The 17,865-nt window shown below is 41.6% G+C and overlaps 1 protein-coding gene across 1 annotated transcript in view; it reads right to left on the minus strand.

Annotated features, from left to right (window-relative positions):
• Positions 1–6,652: 6,652 nt before the first annotated feature.
• The window catches only part of CREG1 (cellular repressor of E1A-stimulated genes 1), an 88,812-nt gene continuing 77,599 nt past the window's right edge, over positions 6,653–17,865 (minus strand). Inside the window, exons 5-8 of the mRNA XM_008575577.1 lie at positions 17,808–17,862; positions 12,688–12,807; positions 11,406–11,590; positions 6,653–7,613 (exon numbers count right to left, since the gene is read on the minus strand). Of these exons, the coding sequence (XP_008573799.1) occupies positions 7,610–7,613; positions 11,406–11,590; positions 12,688–12,807; positions 17,808–17,862 (364 nt within the window). The 3' untranslated portion in view covers positions 6,653–7,609. The remainder of the gene's footprint in view (positions 7,614–11,405; positions 11,591–12,687; positions 12,808–17,807; positions 17,863–17,865) is intronic.

The raw sequence follows: 17,865 nt of genomic DNA on the forward strand, positions 1-17,865 counted from the left end.
TCCTCTTTGTAAGCCCCCAAAGTTTGTGAGGACTAGGTCAGAACTTAATGCATCCGCCTTATATTCATTATGAACAGATTGTTCCAGTTCTTGGGGCTGTTGGAGGTGACGAGTTTACCCCCGAAGCCTTATAAAGCCAGCTCCTGGGCATCTGAGCAAATAGAAAATCATCCTTAGAAACGACCAAGCTTCAAATTGTGAGACCCCAGGGCATCTGAGGGACCAGTTTATAACAACATGCTAAGCAGTGGATATTCTTAACAAGTTCCTCAACTCTGCCATGGCTTTTTTCATCCCCAGCTTTGACTACCAAATGGTCTTCCCCTCGGTATGGGGCAATGGAGAGCTGCTGCTACGGGAATGCACAAACCTGGGATATGGTCCCAGCTTTGTCCTTCACTTGCTGTGTGACCTTGACCAAATCATTTTCTGTCTCTGGGCCTCAGTGTCTCCAGCTATAAGATGAAGGGGCTGAACTCTTCCCCTCGGTATGGGGCAATGGAGAGCTGCTGCTACGGGAATGCACAAACCTGGAATATGGTCCCAGCTTTGTCCTTCACTTGCTGTGTGACCTTAACCAAATCATTTTCTGTCTCTGGGCCTCAGTGTCTCCAGCTATAAGATGAAGGGGCTGAACTAGGTGGCCCCCACAGGTGTCTTCTAGCTGGATATTATATTTAAGTATACTTATTCCTGCCTCGATCTATAATGCCTCCTTCCCTTGCGGCCCCGCCAGCTGTTATCTTCCTCCAGATGAGGCACAGGGTTGTGCTGTGTGCTGCCTCTGGGCCAAGTCCTGGACACTGTGATTCCGCAGCTCCTTGCTGGCCAGCCATGCTGACAGAGGGAACAGGCATGGTGGTGGCCCAGGTCCAGACTTCTATATTGGGTCTGGCTCTCAGCCTGCAGGATTCTGCCCAGTCTGATTGTGCTGGAGATGCTCTGACTTCCTCCAGATCACATTTTTGTCATTGCCTGAGCTTGCCCTGGGCGGAGCCACCTGGACGTGGAAGTCCTTACCAAGCCCAGCTTGGCTCCTGGGGAGCTGCCCGAACAAGGGGCCCACCTCTGGAGATTGCTGGCAGGGACAGGTGAGTCCCAGCATTAGCCCTTGACAGTCCAGATGCTTACCAGCTTAAAGGGAAGGAAGTGTGGTTAGGTCCCAGTTCCTGTGGTGCAGCTGGTCTGGCCCAGGATGGGAGGATTAAAGATTCTCCTGGCTTCGGCAGAGCCAGCCAGTTAGCAGTTTAATACGGCTCCACAGGGACCTCTAGTGGTTCTTTTGTCAAACTGCAGTTTCCAGGGCTTTTCCTGCTCCTGGCCCGTGAGTCGGCCTTTCATCAGGAGGTCATACTGGGGATCACAGAGAGCTTCTCATCTCAGCTCTGCTCCCGCACGGCACACAGGGAAAGAGGGTGTCCCCAGTGCACACATTCCAGGTGTGACTTTTCCACGGTGTTATTACCTAGAAAATGGCTGATTCTTTGCTCCTCTACAGCCTTAGCAGCCCATCCATGAGATGACCTCAGGCCATTCCACACCTTGACGGATACTAAATAATACTAATAACCACTGTCTATCCTCGGTGTCATCCCCAACTTACAGCGGGGAACCTCTTGAGGATCCTTTGCCTAAGGCCACCCGGCTAAGTGGTTAAGCTGGGATTTGAATATGGCGATCTGGCTTCAGAGGTCACACTGCCTGCCCTAACCTGTGAAAACCTGGAGTTTTCTGACACATGGGACTTGCTATTTCTATACAACACACCTTTAGAACAACTGGCATTTCTTCAAAGGATCCATATGTCACCAACAGCTGAGAGATCATTGGATTCTTGGGGACAGAGATAGATTTAAGAACTGGCTCTGACACAGCACCGTGTGAACTCCCTCAAGCTAACCATTTGGGGACTCCAACTTCCTCTGTGAAATAAGAAAAATAATTTGTGCCCCATCTATCTCTTGGGCTTGTTGCAAGCGTTAGATAAAATGCTGTGTATAAATATATTTTATAAAATTCAGTGCTTTGACAATCATAACTTTTATTTTTGAGAAAACTCAACCTATTGGTTGCCAACTGGTATTTGAAGCAAAGAAAAGCAACTAGTATTTATTTGTGCTTGATATATCAGACGTTGTTCTATGCTTTTTGTGTTTTACAGGTACTCCGTAGCTATGGGCTCTACATCCATAGATTCAACCAACCGCAGATTGAAAATATTTGGGAAAAAAATTACATCGTACTCTACTGAACATGTATAGATTTTTTTCTTGTCATTAGTCCCTAAACAATACAGTGTAACAGCTATTTACATAGCATTTACAATGTTCTAGGTGTTATAACTAATCCAGAGATGATTTAAAGTATACAGGAGGGTGCTCACAGGTTATATGCAAATATTATGCTATTTCTATCAGGAACTTGAGCAGGGTGGATTTTGGTATTTGAGGGAGGTCCTGTCCCCCACGGAAAGCAGGGAACAACTGTACTATTATTCTCCATTTTCCTGATGAAAATCCTGCAGCACACAGGATGAAACAGCTAGTTAGTGATGGAGTTAGGATTTGCACCTATGTAGCACCATTGTAGAGCCATGTGTTTGATTCTGACACTAACTCTGTCGCTCAAAGATGCATTCCAAAGCCTCATAGACAGGAGGCTATCAGGACAGCCAGGACTTGAGGATTCCTCTTTTACTGGCCTAACAATGACAATGATCATCATGACAATGATCATCGTCTCATAACAATGATCATCACTGTGCAGGGCTTTGTGTTAAGTGATGTGTGAACATTTTGGCTGATCTGCAGTCCATCCTGTGAGGTATTGCCTTTGCCTTACAGATGAGGCCTAAAGCTCAGAGAGGCAGAGTGATTTGCCCAACACCACCTGCAGTAAGTGAACAACTGGCTCAGAAGCCAGTGTTCTCACAGCCGAGCTTGTGTTCCTAACTGCCCACCAAATTTGAAAATCAAAGACAATGATAATTAACTCAATTCAAAATTTACTGCTTCTTTGTGGACCACCTGCAGGAGAGTTGTTCAATACACCCCCGAGACAGACACCTCCACCCAAGCATGTAACATGGAATTTTGTTCTTTAATGGAGTCTGAAGTCTGGAGTGTCAAGCAAAGTTTCATTAAAATTTTCCAGTCTGGGGTTTAAATATGCCTTTGCTGAAACAAATTATTTTATTCTAAGTCACACAGCAAGTTGGAGGTTCAACCATCATTGTCCACTATATTCACTAAACTTTTAAATAAAAAGTCTGTAAGCAAAACAGTTGTTATACTTTCATTGAAGGTTTTTTTTTTTACATATAACGAAGTATTGACACTTGCTGTTATGGGGCCACAGTGATAATCAATCCAGCAGACTCTGCCTTCAAGGACCTGAAAAGTGAGGGGGGTGTGGAGGTGGAGAGATGCCTGGCTGAGTATGGCAAAGGCAGAAGAGTCCAGAGGGAAAAGTTGGGACATGCCCACCCCAGCTCAGGTTGATGGCAGAATATACACTCAGAGGAATGGTAAAGTTGAGAAAGCCAGCTAATGTTTTATTGTGGTGGGACTTGAGAATCTAGCTAAGGAGTGTGTGTGTAGTAGACAGCCTCCAAAGGTTATGACAGTGTTATCAGAGCCACATTCTTAGCCAATTCCAGTCCCTAGGGCCCATGGTAGGGGACACAGATTGTCTCCAGGATGGACTGTCCACCAGATTAGCCAAATGCCTGCTAAGCACATGGAGTTAATTCACACCTAGATTAAAAGAGCTAAGTATAATTTGGGTTTTGTCACTAGCAAAGTGATAAACATTATACACAAAATTCATTCTGGATAGATATGAGTTAAGTGTAAAAAACCATAAAAATGGAAGAGATCTGAATTGACATTTATCAAATTTCTCAAAGGAAAAGAATTTACTGGGCCGAGCCCATGGCACACTCAGGAGAGTGCGGCGCTGGGAGTGCAGCAGCGCTCCTGCCGCAGGTTCGGATCCTATATAGGGATGGCTGGTGTGCTCACTGGCTGAGCGCAGTGCGGCCAGTCACAAAAAGGACCAAAAAAAAAGGAAAAGAATTTACTAAGTTTAAAGGAAGTTAAAGAAGTCAAGGGAAATATTAGATTGTTAAATTTTTCCATAAAATTTAAACACCTATAGATTTTAAACAACAAAATAACCTAGAAGGAAAACATACTGGGTATTAGTAACAAATTTAATAAATAAAAGGTTTCATAGACTTAATAGAGAATTCACCATGATCAATTTGAAAAATGATCCTCAAAATATAAACAGGCAAAGAAGATAAACTGACGGTTCACAAAAAGGAAAAACAAACAGCTAATAAAAAAACTTTAACGTTCAACTTTACCAATAACCTAAGAATCGCCAATTAAAATAGCACAATACTATTTTTACCTATCAAGTTCAATACACTGAGTAAGCACTTTCATACACTGCTTGCAAGACTGTTAATTGATATGAATTCTTAACTTATAACAGAGAAAAACTGGAAGTAACCTAAATGTTCAAAAACTGGGAAAAATGGTAATAGCCCTTAGTTTTTGCCTGCCCATTGTCCCTTCAGTTAACATAACCACTATTTTCCTTTCAGGAGCTGCCCTTCAATATTCTCCCAGTCCCTGTGGTTCTGATGGTGCTGACCTGAACCCCCAACTCCAGTAAAGGACACATGACTCAGGCTCAGCCAAAGAGGGCACCCCATTTCCAAGCACAGTGATTATTCAGAAATGGCTAGGGTCTGGCTAGGAAGGGTGATCCTCTTGACTCTAAGATTGCTGGTTGCAGTTAAAACCAACACAGCAGAAAGAAAAGTCAGGAAATGAAGACTGAGTTCTGAAGGCATATTTTAAGAGCAATGAACTCCCCTTTTTGCATAAACTACTTTGACTCAGGTTTCTGTCACTAGCAATGGAGTCCCAATACAGTGGGACTGGGTACATTAATCTGATGAAACATTCTGCAGCCATTCTAAGCCATCCTTGTGAATGGTTTCTAGGAACATAAGCTTATGATAAAGTGAGAGGATCATGATAGACAATCAATATACAGCATGATCTTGATTATGTTTAAATATTTCATGGAAGCAAAGACTGGAAGAAAACACACCAAAATATTAGCAACTATGCTGGCTGGTGAAATTATGAATTTTAAGCTTTTTTTAGTTTCCATATTTTCTACACAAATACGTCTTACAATACCAAGGAAAAAAACTAAGAAAAAGATTAACATTTTGATTGACTCATATCCCCCTAATTCTGAAAAGAACTTAAGTCATAATGGACTTCTCAGATGAAAATTTATAACACTTGGCTTTGTAGCAAAAGGAATTCCCCTAAAAAATACTGACCAACCAGCATTACACAAAGTAGAGCACTATTTTCTCAGTACTGAAACTGAAAAATATGCCCCATTATAGGAAAGTAGAGCCTCCTCTTCAAGTACTTTGTGATCTTCTGTCTGAATATTACTAAGAAGGGAACATGATATTAACAATCTCGTCAGAATATCTGTGCATTTATTTCATTGAACTCTGTCTCATTTCATAAATGAGTTTTCTCCATTTTACCACATACCTGCGAGGACTCTGAAGAATAAACTATAATTATTGGCCACAGTTGGTAAAGACAAATGGCCTTGACCAGTTGAGCACAGATGTACAGTCACGACAAAATCTGCCAAAGGCAGCCATCTGGGCTCTGTAGTTTCAGGCCACTCCCTCTTTCTACTTTTGTCTTTTCTTGATCAGGGCTTGCCTTGCTTTCTGGGCCAAGGCCAGCCCCACCCCTACCCCGGTCTAAGGCCAGGAACCTGAAGCCTTATGGGTAGCACATGGTGTGAAGGGAAGGAGTGACCAATCCATGAAAACCTAGTAGCAGCAGTATGAGACCAGGTCTCAGCTTCTCTTCTTGCCCCAGCTGAGCTACCTTTACTCCAACATTATCATCAAGGCCACCCACCCCTGACTCAGCCCAAGGCCTCATTCTTAAGCTTGATTAGCTCCGCTATTCAAGAAATCCGTATCTGCACAAAAGTAGTCTTCAGTGCCCTCTCGTGGCCAATCAGAACGTAACAGTGACATATTCTGCACATTTAATGACCATATAAAGGAATCTGCTGCACCTGCTGTGAAAACTGGTTGACTTTGCTCTGTGATATTTGGATCAGGTAAGATAATTGGTTCTAACCTGAATATAGATGTGGTTTTCTTACAGTGCAAAATTCTGAAAACCACATTCACAATAAGTCGGTAAAGGGAGAAAACCAGACAAATGCCCTCAACCTAACTCTATCACACGTACACTGGCACTTGAGACCCCAAGGCAGGACCTGTGTCAAAGGCTGGATTCTGGCCATTCCCAGAGTTGTAGGACATGGTAAGTCTTTTGCCATTGGGAAAGAGTGGTATTATTCACTTCAAGTTTTGGAATAGCCAGTGGCTGATTTTAGAGCATGCTAAAATAAAAACACAAAAGTGTTTCAACAGCGGACAATGAAACAAAGTGTAATACATATTAGCATCTATGTTTAAGAAAATAAATCCCACACATTTCATTAAAATAATGCTTTTAATTATTGATGATTTAAGTAAAAAATCTATTTTACCAAGTTTAATATAAATCATTTTTTTTTTAACAGAAGCTGTTTGCTGGATTTCAGTTAAGTTCATTTCATAGTTTTCAAATATAACAACTCATACTTAACAAAGAGAGGATGGGGAGGGGGATTTTGGCTCTGGCTGAAGCTGGTCCATGCCTGACTTAATTCTGCTTATAAAAAAATTCCAGAAATATAAAAACTCCCTTCATTCTCTCTTTCTTTTGCAATCCCATTTTGGGGAAAAAATAATAGTAACATGTACCTGTATGTGTGTGTTTTGATTACACAGTCTCCATTTAGGTGGGGAAATCAAATTCATGAAAAATTTTTTGAACTTCTTTTGTTCCAGATAAGCATCATTTTAGTACGTAAAACTTTTTCAAAAAAATTCTTTATAAGAAATAGTTTTGCCCTATGTTGGATCAACAATACCCAAGATTGTCAGATACAAACCAACATGAGTAGAAACTTCTATTTGTGTTTCATCATTGTCTGTCTGTTTTGGCAAGATTTATTCAGGCACCGTAACAGAAGCCAACCCCGCTGCACCAGCTTCAGGCAGCTCAGGAGGCAGCTGTGGCAAGTCAAGCCCTCTAACCAGCATAGCGCATTCCAGAAACAAAGAACACATACTCAGGTGCCATCAAATGCCAAGGGCAATGTCAACCTGGCTCTTGTTCCTCTTCAAGGAGCACCACTGGGAAAATACATGGAATTGATGGAACAAAACTTCTTTGATTTTAACGAAAGACACTCCTCTATGAAAATTGCTTCAAAATACGGAAAAAAAATCTAGCAAACACATCTTCTAAGAAATCCAGTAACAGTCCAACTCTATTCCATAAACAAGCAAGCAAGCAAGCAAACCAGCATGTGACAGAAAACTGGTTAATATTCTGGGAAACTTTCCAGAGAAATGTTAAGCCCTTTAAGTTTGTATGAGCCATCCCAAGAAACTTCACATGTGTGGTTAAATTCACCATATTCTGCTTCACCTAGAAAGGGAAAGAGAGAGGAAGAAGTATTATTTCATTAAACAGGATTGACAAATATTAAAATACATTCTAGGGAGGGGCTAGAGAAACTTCTGATCTAAAAGTTTAAGATTTTGAGTTCATTTCAGCCACTTTAGTGTACTGAAGAACTGCCTGAGTTTGTTAAAATGCAGATTCCTGAGTTCCGGCTTCAGCAGGTTGAGGGTGTAGCCTAGGGATCCTCATTTTAGCGAGCACCCCACTTTTCCAAGTATAATTCTGACATGCTTTAGTAAACGCTGCTGGGATGTAGCAACAAGCTCTGGCTGCTCTCATTATCTCATTTAAGAAGAATATCTGAAGGTTTTACAGGAAAAAAAACAGAAGTAAAGGGGGTCCTGAACATCAAGGCAAAAGATGAGTGATTAGCTAGTGCCTAATGATACTGAGCCCAGTTGGGAGGTGAACCTGTCCCGCCTTTCTGCTGCAGCCTTAGCCACCGCCAATCAGGAAATCCATCTCCAGGTAATGGAGACTAGACAAGTTTGTAATCCATAACATTTCATTACCTCTGCCTTTGCTAGGAAATATGTGGATGCACCAGAGGAGATAAAATGAGGTTTAGCACAAATATTCTGCTGCTCAGACTTAGTAATGATAGGAGGCAATGCTTATACTTATGAGAACTCACTCAAGGATGCCAGCAAATACCTCCTGCAAACACTTAAACCTTCCACTCAGTATGCAAACATGCTCCTGACACAACAGTCCAATGATGCAAACCACCTTCAGTTAGGCTCCACCTAGCCCTAACAGGTGGTACTTGTGTTGATGCTTTCTCAAGACTCCATCTGAATGAAGCAGGTTTCAGAGGCAGATGGCTTCATGGTATTTGGAGAAATAATATCTTCCAAAACTGATCAGGGCAAGCCAAGTAAGGTGGCTGCCAGTTTGGGGAAAGCTCCAGAATACCTGTGAGGTAAGCTCCCCAAGAGTGTGCAGGAATCTGCAAGAATGTGCAGAACTATTTGAGTTCTGGTGGCACACTGGGTGGGTGGGATGGGCAGGGGTCTTGCTCCCAGACTCTGAAATGGACTATTAATAGGCAGAGGCACCTGGTCAGACAGGGCAGCTTGCAGGCACTGCCCATCGTAGGGTTCTGGTATGTGCCTCAGATGGAGTCACATCCTGCTCTAGTCTTTGGTCCTCTTCTCAAGACAAGGAGAAAATGGCCTGTCTTATCTCTGAGCTGCAGACCATCGTAGGGTTCTGGTATGTGCCTCAGATGGAGTCACATCCTGCTGTAGTCTTTGGTCCTCTTCTCAAGACAAGGAGAAAATGGCCTGTCTTATCTCTGAGCTGCAGAAAAGTGCTCCCTTGCCTGCATAATAAAGTTGGAACCTCGAAAGTATCTATTTCATTCATTTAGTCAGTGGGGAGACTTACAGGAAAACACAATTTTATTCTGTTACTAAGGCAAGCACTGCCCTTGGGCATGTTATTTATACAAAAATAACTCCACTTCGGAGATTGTTATGCCCTGTGAAAGTAAACTTTAACCTCAAAGAGCAGGCCAGTCATTCCTACCGTCCTCCTCCTTGATAGGTTCTTGCCTGGTAATAATGTCGTAATTGCTACATCTGTATCCCTATAAAGAAAGACGGCTTTGCCAGCCCAGAAGAGGATCAGTGGCCCACGTCTCTTCTCCTGAGTGCAAGGGCAGCAAGACAAACACTGGGACTCTTGGATTCTTTACTCAAACAGAGTTTGAGAGTCTTTATCTCAAATAATCAACCTGACAATCAGCAAGTGCCTTCTAAATATCTGCTCTGTGCCCTGCACTACCCTAGACTCTGTATGGAATTTAAAAAATAAAAATTAAAAAAAAATAAAACCTGAGTTTTGCTGTCAAGAAATCTACAATCACTGTGAGGAGTCAATAGTTCAACATGGGACCGTTCTACAACAGAATAAGACACAGAATAAATAAATGATAAGAATTTAAGCCCCTCCATGAGCTATAACCTACAAATGTAGCTTTTTATTATCACTCTAATTATTTCTCCAAACAGCAGTCATTATAAGTTGCACTGGATTAGGAGTCCATCCAGTGACCAGTGAGATCACTAGCAGGGTAGTACAGCATCGTGGTTAGAAGCGAGGTGAGGACTCAGGTTTGAATCCCAGCACTTCTCCCTGGCTGTGAGACTTTAGGCAAGTTTCCTACCTCTCTGTGCACCAGCTGTCCACTGTCCTCATCTCCAGATGAGGAACAACAGTATCTACCTCATCAGGTTGCAGTGAGAATTCAATGAGTTAATGCATGTAAAGCAACCAGGCAGTACAGCACCCAGCCAGTAATCCGCACTCAACAAACCCTAGCTGCTATTGTTACTGCTGCTGTTGTTACCACCTCCCGTTAGGCTTGTGGATGTCACATATGCCAGAATTCCCGTGTCACCCGGGAAAAGCACCAGTCCCTTGTATTCCTTCATTTTAATCCTGACCTAATTCCAAAGAATCTGATCACACCCTTCTTTTCTGTCCCTTTCCACCTTCAGATCCTGCCTCTCCTTCATTTTCTCCTGTGGTCTCCTCTGTCTCATCCTCCCCTCCAAGCATCCACTTCCTAGCGGGATAAACCACACATCCCACAGGCACTCACAGTCCTAGGGCTGATGGGGATGGGATCATTCACAGTCCAGAAGCACCCGAGTCAGATTCTCGTGAGAAAATGCCACAATGGGTCATAAGTGGGCTCTGTCCAGGACCCAATAAGCATAGCTTTAAAACACAGTCTCAACCTGGTGCCCAGGCCTGTAGGTAGAGTTCAGGGGGTCTGTGAACTTATTATTATTTTTTTCATTTTTATTAAGCTCTAACTAAAATTAATAATTTCTTTCAATGATGAATGCCAATTTTTTTTTTTTTCATTTTTATTAAGCTCTAACTAAAATTAATAATTTCTTTCAATGATGAATGCCAACAATAAACCATAGTGGTGACAGCACATCTGCGATTGTCTTCAGCAAAAATACAGTTGACTCTTGAACAACATGTGTTTGAATTGTATGAGTTCACTTGTAAGTGGAAACAGACAACGTGTAAACAGACAATGTGTGAACAGACAACATAAATTTATGGTATCAATAAATACAATATAGTACTGTAAATGTATTTTCTCTTCTTTATGATTTTCTTTATAACATTCTCTTCTCTCTAGCTTCCTCTATTGTAAGAATGCGGTATATGATACATGTAACACTCAAAATATGTGTTAACTGACTTTATTTTATTGGTGAGGTTATCAATAGCAGGCTATTACGAGTTAAGTTTTGGGGAAGTTATACGCACATTTTCAACTCAGCGGGGGTCAGTGCCCCTAAACCCCGTGTTGTTCAAGGGTCAACTGTATAGAAATCACAGATACTTTCATACCATGTTACAGTTGTTGCAGATGTTTTAAAAGATTGTCTTCAGTTCTAACTACGTTGAAAGTAAAGTTACAGACTCATCACTAGATTTTATATTTAACATGTTAATAAAAAAGCCAACATATCACTACACCACATATTCAAAAATATTTTTATAGGGCCAGCCCGTGGCTCACTTGGGAGAGCGTGGTGCTGAGAACACCAAGTCAAGGTTAAGATCCCCTTACCAGTCATCTTATAAAAAAAAAAAATTTTTTTTATAACTTGGCCAAAAGGGTCCACAGCACTTGAAATGTTTAAACCCCTCTTGCCTTAGAACATTGAGGACCACTGATAAGGGCTGCAGTGTTAGAAAGGTGAGAGATGTGCAAATACTTACTGAAACGTGACATTATAATATTCTTCAGGTGTCACTATTTTTGGTCCACCAAAGAAGTCTAGGACCCAGATATTGGTTATATTCAACTTAGCAAAGAACCAATTATGGCTGGAAGGCCAGGTTTTCATCTCAGGGTGTCGAATGAATAATGAATGCTTTGCAAAGTCCATTTCTGTTTCATTCACCTAAAGGACATATGTGAAGTAAACATCCTCAAAGCAGTAACATTTTTTCTTATTTAAGAAAATAATTCTTATTTAAGAATGTGTGCTTCTAGCATGCTATAAATCCTAAGCATTTATTTACTTGTAAATACTGATCTTAAGGAATCAAGAGAAAATAAAGGAAGCTGGAAAAGTGAAGAGAACAATAAAGATTTCAAATGTGGTATAATGAAGTAGGAAACCATCATGAGTACCAATTTTCATGGCTCAACAGTAATTTTGAGCTACCAGAGAAACTGGCATATGGTACTATAATCAAACGATACTGGTGCCTAAGACATGTAACATTAGCATACTTATCCCATAATTGCACAGGTTAAATACACAGATAAGCGTACATGAAGGAGAAGAATCTTTAAAAGAAGCACAATGGAACTCAAGGGCATTTTCCACTCCTCTCCCTTTCTCCTGCCAGTGAAGGACACTCAACTACAGAGATGCATCCATGTAGAATTTCCAGATCATAAATAAAACCTGTCTGAGATATTCATGATTGATAAGGTCTTAAAGCAAATCTGCTGGCTCTGCAATCAGGTCAGTGCTCATGACACTGCCCACTGCCCTGGCCATGATTTTATTTAAGCTCTTTCCCCCAGCACTCAGCCCAAACTGTCTAACTTTACTTTCTGTTTTTAGTAATGGATACTCCTCTTGATGGCCTACTTAATATGCTCTCTGCTCTAAACCACTGTTAAAATACAGTTCCTTAAAATAAAGGAACCCAGACACAAGAAATACTACATAATGCAAAACATGATGGAGAATAGTGAGCTTTGGCTGAGCAGAGTTCCTTATCAAGAGTAATTTTATATAGCTTTATAGTCGTTATATCTGTTTTGCTTCAGAAAATAGCTCATTTTCCCCATAAGTATCTAATCTATATGAAAGCAAGTAACTAAAACCTCTAGTTTTCATGGAATTACTTCACACATTAGAACATGTTCTAACTGTGCATCTCAATCACAATTTCATTTTATTCTCAAAATATCTCTTCTTTCATAGTTCATAAGATGATGCTCTACTAAACTCATTTCTCTTCATGTAGGATAACTATTTACCTTGGTCACAGTCCCTGACAGAATCGTGTGAGCACACAGTGGACTTTGGGGATCAAATCCATGTTTCCTGCAGAAGTCAGTCTGTGCTAAAGACATGGTCAGTGTAGCATACGAATTCTCCTGTAGAGAGAAAATGTGAAATCTCATGTGAAATATGGTTTCTAGAGAGGTACTAAATTTTGCAAGTTGCATACATAATCTCCCTAGAGCTTGACTGTTCTTCCATGAAATGATGAATTGTTAGAATACCACCTTCTACTCAGGGGAAAAATACTACTTGGATAGAGACTGATCGTGCCCTCCCCCCTCCCCCACTGGGTGGGAGTTATATTTAAAGTTAACTGACCCAGTAAGAATTATTTTAACATTTTTTTTTCTTAAATTCTGAATCTGTTCCACATTGCTCAGAGGAATTATAATTACAGTAACACCTAAATTCAAGGCTGGCTATAGTCTTCACTGAAAGAACTGAAGGGTTAAACTCTAATATGAAACCAGTGCATAAAAATATCATAATTGCCCAACTAACCAATTATACAATTTAAGGAAGAAAGTAGCTGAATCATGCTGCTTGGTTATCTTATGCTAGCAGAAACTGTCACATGATTTCAAAACTGGAGAAGTTCCTCGTTCCTGCTCTAAAAACAAGAAAAGAATTCTTATCTCAGATTCAAAAAGTGAGGCAAACGAAATTCTTAATTCCTAGAATTTAGAAACCGGCTTCATAAAGGGCATTGTTGATGGATCATAGCAAAATTCACACATTACATTTCAGATTATTTAGCTCTTTAAATCCCAAGTGCCTTATGGGGAGAATTTTGCCATTTCACACTGATCCATCAAAACAGTGAGTCATAAAGAGACTTCCTTGAAATCATTTAGCCAAATATCTGCTGTCTAGAAACTTAGACAAGGCACTACAGGAGACCCAAAAAAGGGGGCGGGCGGGTGAGGATGTGCTCAGATAAGGTCTCTCCCCTCTGTGAGTTTGTCATCTGGTTGAAAAGTCAGACATACACAAACCTTAAATGCAAAACAAAGATACAGAAGAGGTCAAAAGGCACTACATAACTAATTGACAAGTGAATGGTAAAGTGTATTTGAAGTTCAGCATAAGGAGATGTCAGCATAGCTTGGAGTGATATAGAAATTACAGGGAGCCTTATAACATATTCAAAATCAGGATGGAAGTGGAGGACATATTAAAGGTAGAGGGAATGATAACTGCAAAACACCCAGAACTGGGAAAACGTAAGATATGATGGAGAGTAGCGAGAACCTCAATTTGCTGGAAAGAGACTTTCGGAGGGGCAGGGGTTAGAGGGCCTGAGGGTGGCTCCATCTAAGCTAAGGAGTCTAGATTGCATGTTGTAGGCCAATTGGCCATGCTTTCCAAGAACTGCCTGCCTAGGGGGCTTGTTAAAATGCTGGTTCCTGGGCTCCATCCCCACCCAGGTATCTGCACTTTAAACAAACACCCCAGGTGATTCGTATGTAGTAATAGGCATTGGGATGTGGTTAAAGTTTCTGGGCAGAGGGCAATGCTGTGAGAGGTACTGCGTTAACGTAAACCTGGTGGGTTGGCAGGTACACAGGGGCAGATGAGGAGACTATTTAAGACCTGTTCTCACACTTTTAGGCATGAGGTGATAAGGACTCACCCTAAGGAGGGGGTGTAGGAATAAAGTGGAAGGAATAGGGATGGTAGCAAAGAATGCAGAAGAAAAATTGGTAGGACTTGGGAACTAAGGAATTTGGGGAGGCGGCAAGAAGAAGACAATTAACAGAAATACAGAAGATCAAGAGGAGCTGGTTTCAGGAGGAAGACGAAGGACAGGACTTAAACATGTTGAATTTGAGGTGGTGGTAAACTAATGAAGTAAAAATGAACAGCATACAGTTAGAAATACAGAACTTTGCAGAGGTCAGAAATGAACACAAATTTGGAAGTGAATGTTAGTAAGTAGGAATGAAGTGACAGGACTCTATACAATCTTCCCAGGATTATACTGAGAACAGAGGGATAGGAAGTAGAAATTGCGAGACACTCATTTTTAGTGGGTCAGAGAAAAAATCAATAGTGACCAGAGAAGAAAGGATCATATCACAAGAGAAGAGTGCCAAGAAGGATGGGAGGCCAATAGTGAGAGGTCTTGGTGCAAAGAATCAAACCCAAAGATTTCATTTTTGATTCACTGGCTCTACAGCCCAACGTGGGTCAGAGAAAAAATCAATAGTGACCAGAGAAGAAAGGATCATATCACAAGAGAAGAGTGCCAAGAAGGATGGGAGGCCAATAGTGAGAGATCTTGGTGCAAAGAATCAAACCCAAAGATTTCATTTTTGATTCACTGGCTCTACAGCCCAACTTGGTACTGATAAATGAAAATCTGCTCTGACTGAGGTCAGCAAAATTCTTAAAGCCATGAAAGGACTGGAATGAGTCAATAGTCATGTCTCCACATCCTGAAAATGTTTACATGACTATTGTAGCCTAAGAACTACATTTGCTGATGCCTAAACAAATTGCAAATTAACTTAAAAATACTGAGAAACATATCTTATGACCTTTAATCATAGATGTGTACATGTAAAATGTTACTAAGGACCACCAGTTAGTTACTAACCTATGTAATGCTATGTAACCAATGAAAAGGCTGATGTACTAATTAAGGAGCTGTTCTCTTTCTTCCTCGTTGTTCTTCCCTTTTCTACAATTATAAAAATATAGAAATTGTGGAGAGCACATCCCAAGGCAACTTAGTTGTGTTTTCCTGGGCTGCAGTCCTCCTATTGGCTCAAATAAACTCTCTGATACTTTATCAGTGCCTCAGTTTCCTTCCACAGGTTGACATTCCCATTACCTAACATCAACAACATCTTCCTATAAACATTTACTGTACAAAAACGTCACAATGAAAAGAAAAGAAAAAAAAAATACAAAGAAACATCCCCATGGCAAGTACATTTGAAATTCACAACCTATCTCTAAGTTACACAGGACAGGCATTTTACAAAAAAGAAGCAGTCCCACCCCTAGGTCTTCTTGTTCCTGTGAAACTATTGCAACCCCCTCAATGAGAAGACATGAAGTGCATCCTGGAGGTCAAAAGGAGGAAAAGTAGAAAGCAAAATTATTCCTGACTGGTTAATTGATGGAATCAGAATCAAATTCTGCTGTAGCCACATCTGTTCACTGCCATCATAAAAACCTGAAGTCCTGGGTAGGTTCTGCACTACTAGAGACGTCAAAGACCTGGGTGGAGCCCCATCTGACAGTCATTAGGTAGCTGGTCACATATGAGCTGCTGCACCTCTGAGTCTTAGTTTTGTCATTCTTGCAATGGGGATGATAATACCAGCAGCTCCCTAGCCACCTCACAAATGTAATCACATATAGCAGTCATTCTCAATCCTCCCACTTCCCCCATTAGGATCATCAGGGAGGGTTCTGTTTTGTTTTGTTTATTTTGTGTTTTTTTTTGGGGGGGGAGGAGTATTTTAGAATAAAATGTGTTTTAAAAAAATACCTTGGCAATGCATTTTAAAAAGTCTTCCCAGGTGACTGATTTGCAGCTAAAGTTGAGCATCACTGATGAAGTGAAATGAACTGTGTTGAGCAAATGTTTAAAGGAGTGGAGTAGGCAAGGAATTAAAAAACGGTGAACTGGGGTGGGGGGAGAAACGGGTACAGGGACAAGAAAATCAACTACAATGTATATTGAGAAGTTAAAATTAAATTAAATTAAATTAAATTAAAAGCAAACAAAAAAACCCGGTGAACTGGCATGTATGTGCCTTGGTTAAGGGGGGCAGCTGCTTCTGCTTTGAACTACAATGTATATTGAGAAGTTAAAATTAAATTAAATTAAATTAAATTAAAAGCAAACAAAAAAAACCCGGTGAACTGGCATGTATGTGCCTTGGTTAAGGGGGGCAGCTGCTTCTGCTTTTGCTCAGCAAATGTAGGCACTAAGTGTCAATAGATATTTCAGTTTTTCAAGAGAATTAAGAAATTTAGACTTTATTAAAAACAAAACAGAACCCCATGTGGGCCAAAGTAAACCGGTCTCTGGGACATACTGAGCTCATGGGCCACCTGTGGTCTGAAGGCAGATGGACCTGAGGTGAAACGAGGGTTTGGCCGCTGGCTGGCTTTGGGAAAATTACTTAATCTAAACCTCGACTCAAGTTCTACATCTGGAGGATGGGGATAGTAATACCTGCCTCAAAGAGCTATTAGAAGAAACAATAAATGGAAAATGAATGAGCCTTGAAGATCAGACTGGCATATGGCAGGTTTTTGATCAAATATCAGATTCTTTTACCTTGTCTTTATCAACAATGTTGTGTTTTCCCAATTGACCTCAAATCTGGGATCTTTGTGAAAGAGACCCTCCGCCAAATCAGGCTCCATTCCTGGACTGTACTGCTATGGCTCTAGCCTCCCGATCTATGTGTCTGTGATCCTACCCTTGGGAAAGCAGAGGTTCACCAGAGTTGTAAGCTTGGCCCTGCGGAGACAGACCTTCGGTCAGTTCTGCTCACTACTGAGGAAGCCACTGTGCATATGGAGGCCTAAAACTTGCAATAATCATTGCAATCGTCCACGATGTTGTATATTAGCTTCTTGGTGCGAAGGGAAAATTCTTCATTCAGAAGGAGGGGTAAGAAAGAGAAACCCTGAGGTCACGTATGCAAAGTGCTTAACTACCCAACAATCTGTATTCCCTGTAAAATAATTAATAATAAGAGCCCAGTTAATGGAGACACCAAGCCCCAAGACGACTCAGGGGTGAGAAGTCCTCCGGGTGCTAAGAATCCACCTCAAGTGCGTCGCCCAGTGGCGGGGCCTTTGTAAAGGTCCTGGTACTGAGTTGCCCAACAGCTGGGATGCTGTAATGCCCGCCCGGCCAGCGCGGCACAGGAGAGACAGTCATTTGAGCCGGGTTCAAATTCTTATCTCCACGAGCCACGCTCTCCTTCCCGGGCACAATTGTGTTGAGAGACGAAAGGCTCGCTCTCCGGCCGCCCCGCCCGTGGCCGGCCCCGGGGCCGCGAGCTCCGCGGTGCCCAAGCGGCCGGCGGGGCCCGGGAGCCGCGCGGCCCTTCGCGCTCACCTGCAGGTTGCTCACGGAGAGCTGTAGCGGGCTCAGGTAGAAGTAGGGCACGCCGCTG

The sequence above is a fragment of the Galeopterus variegatus genome, unplaced genomic scaffold (assembly GCF_000696425.1).
Source record: "Galeopterus variegatus unplaced genomic scaffold, G_variegatus-3.0.2 Scaffold1209, whole genome shotgun sequence".
In the NCBI taxonomy this organism is placed as follows: domain Eukaryota; kingdom Metazoa; phylum Chordata; class Mammalia; order Dermoptera; family Cynocephalidae; genus Galeopterus; species Galeopterus variegatus.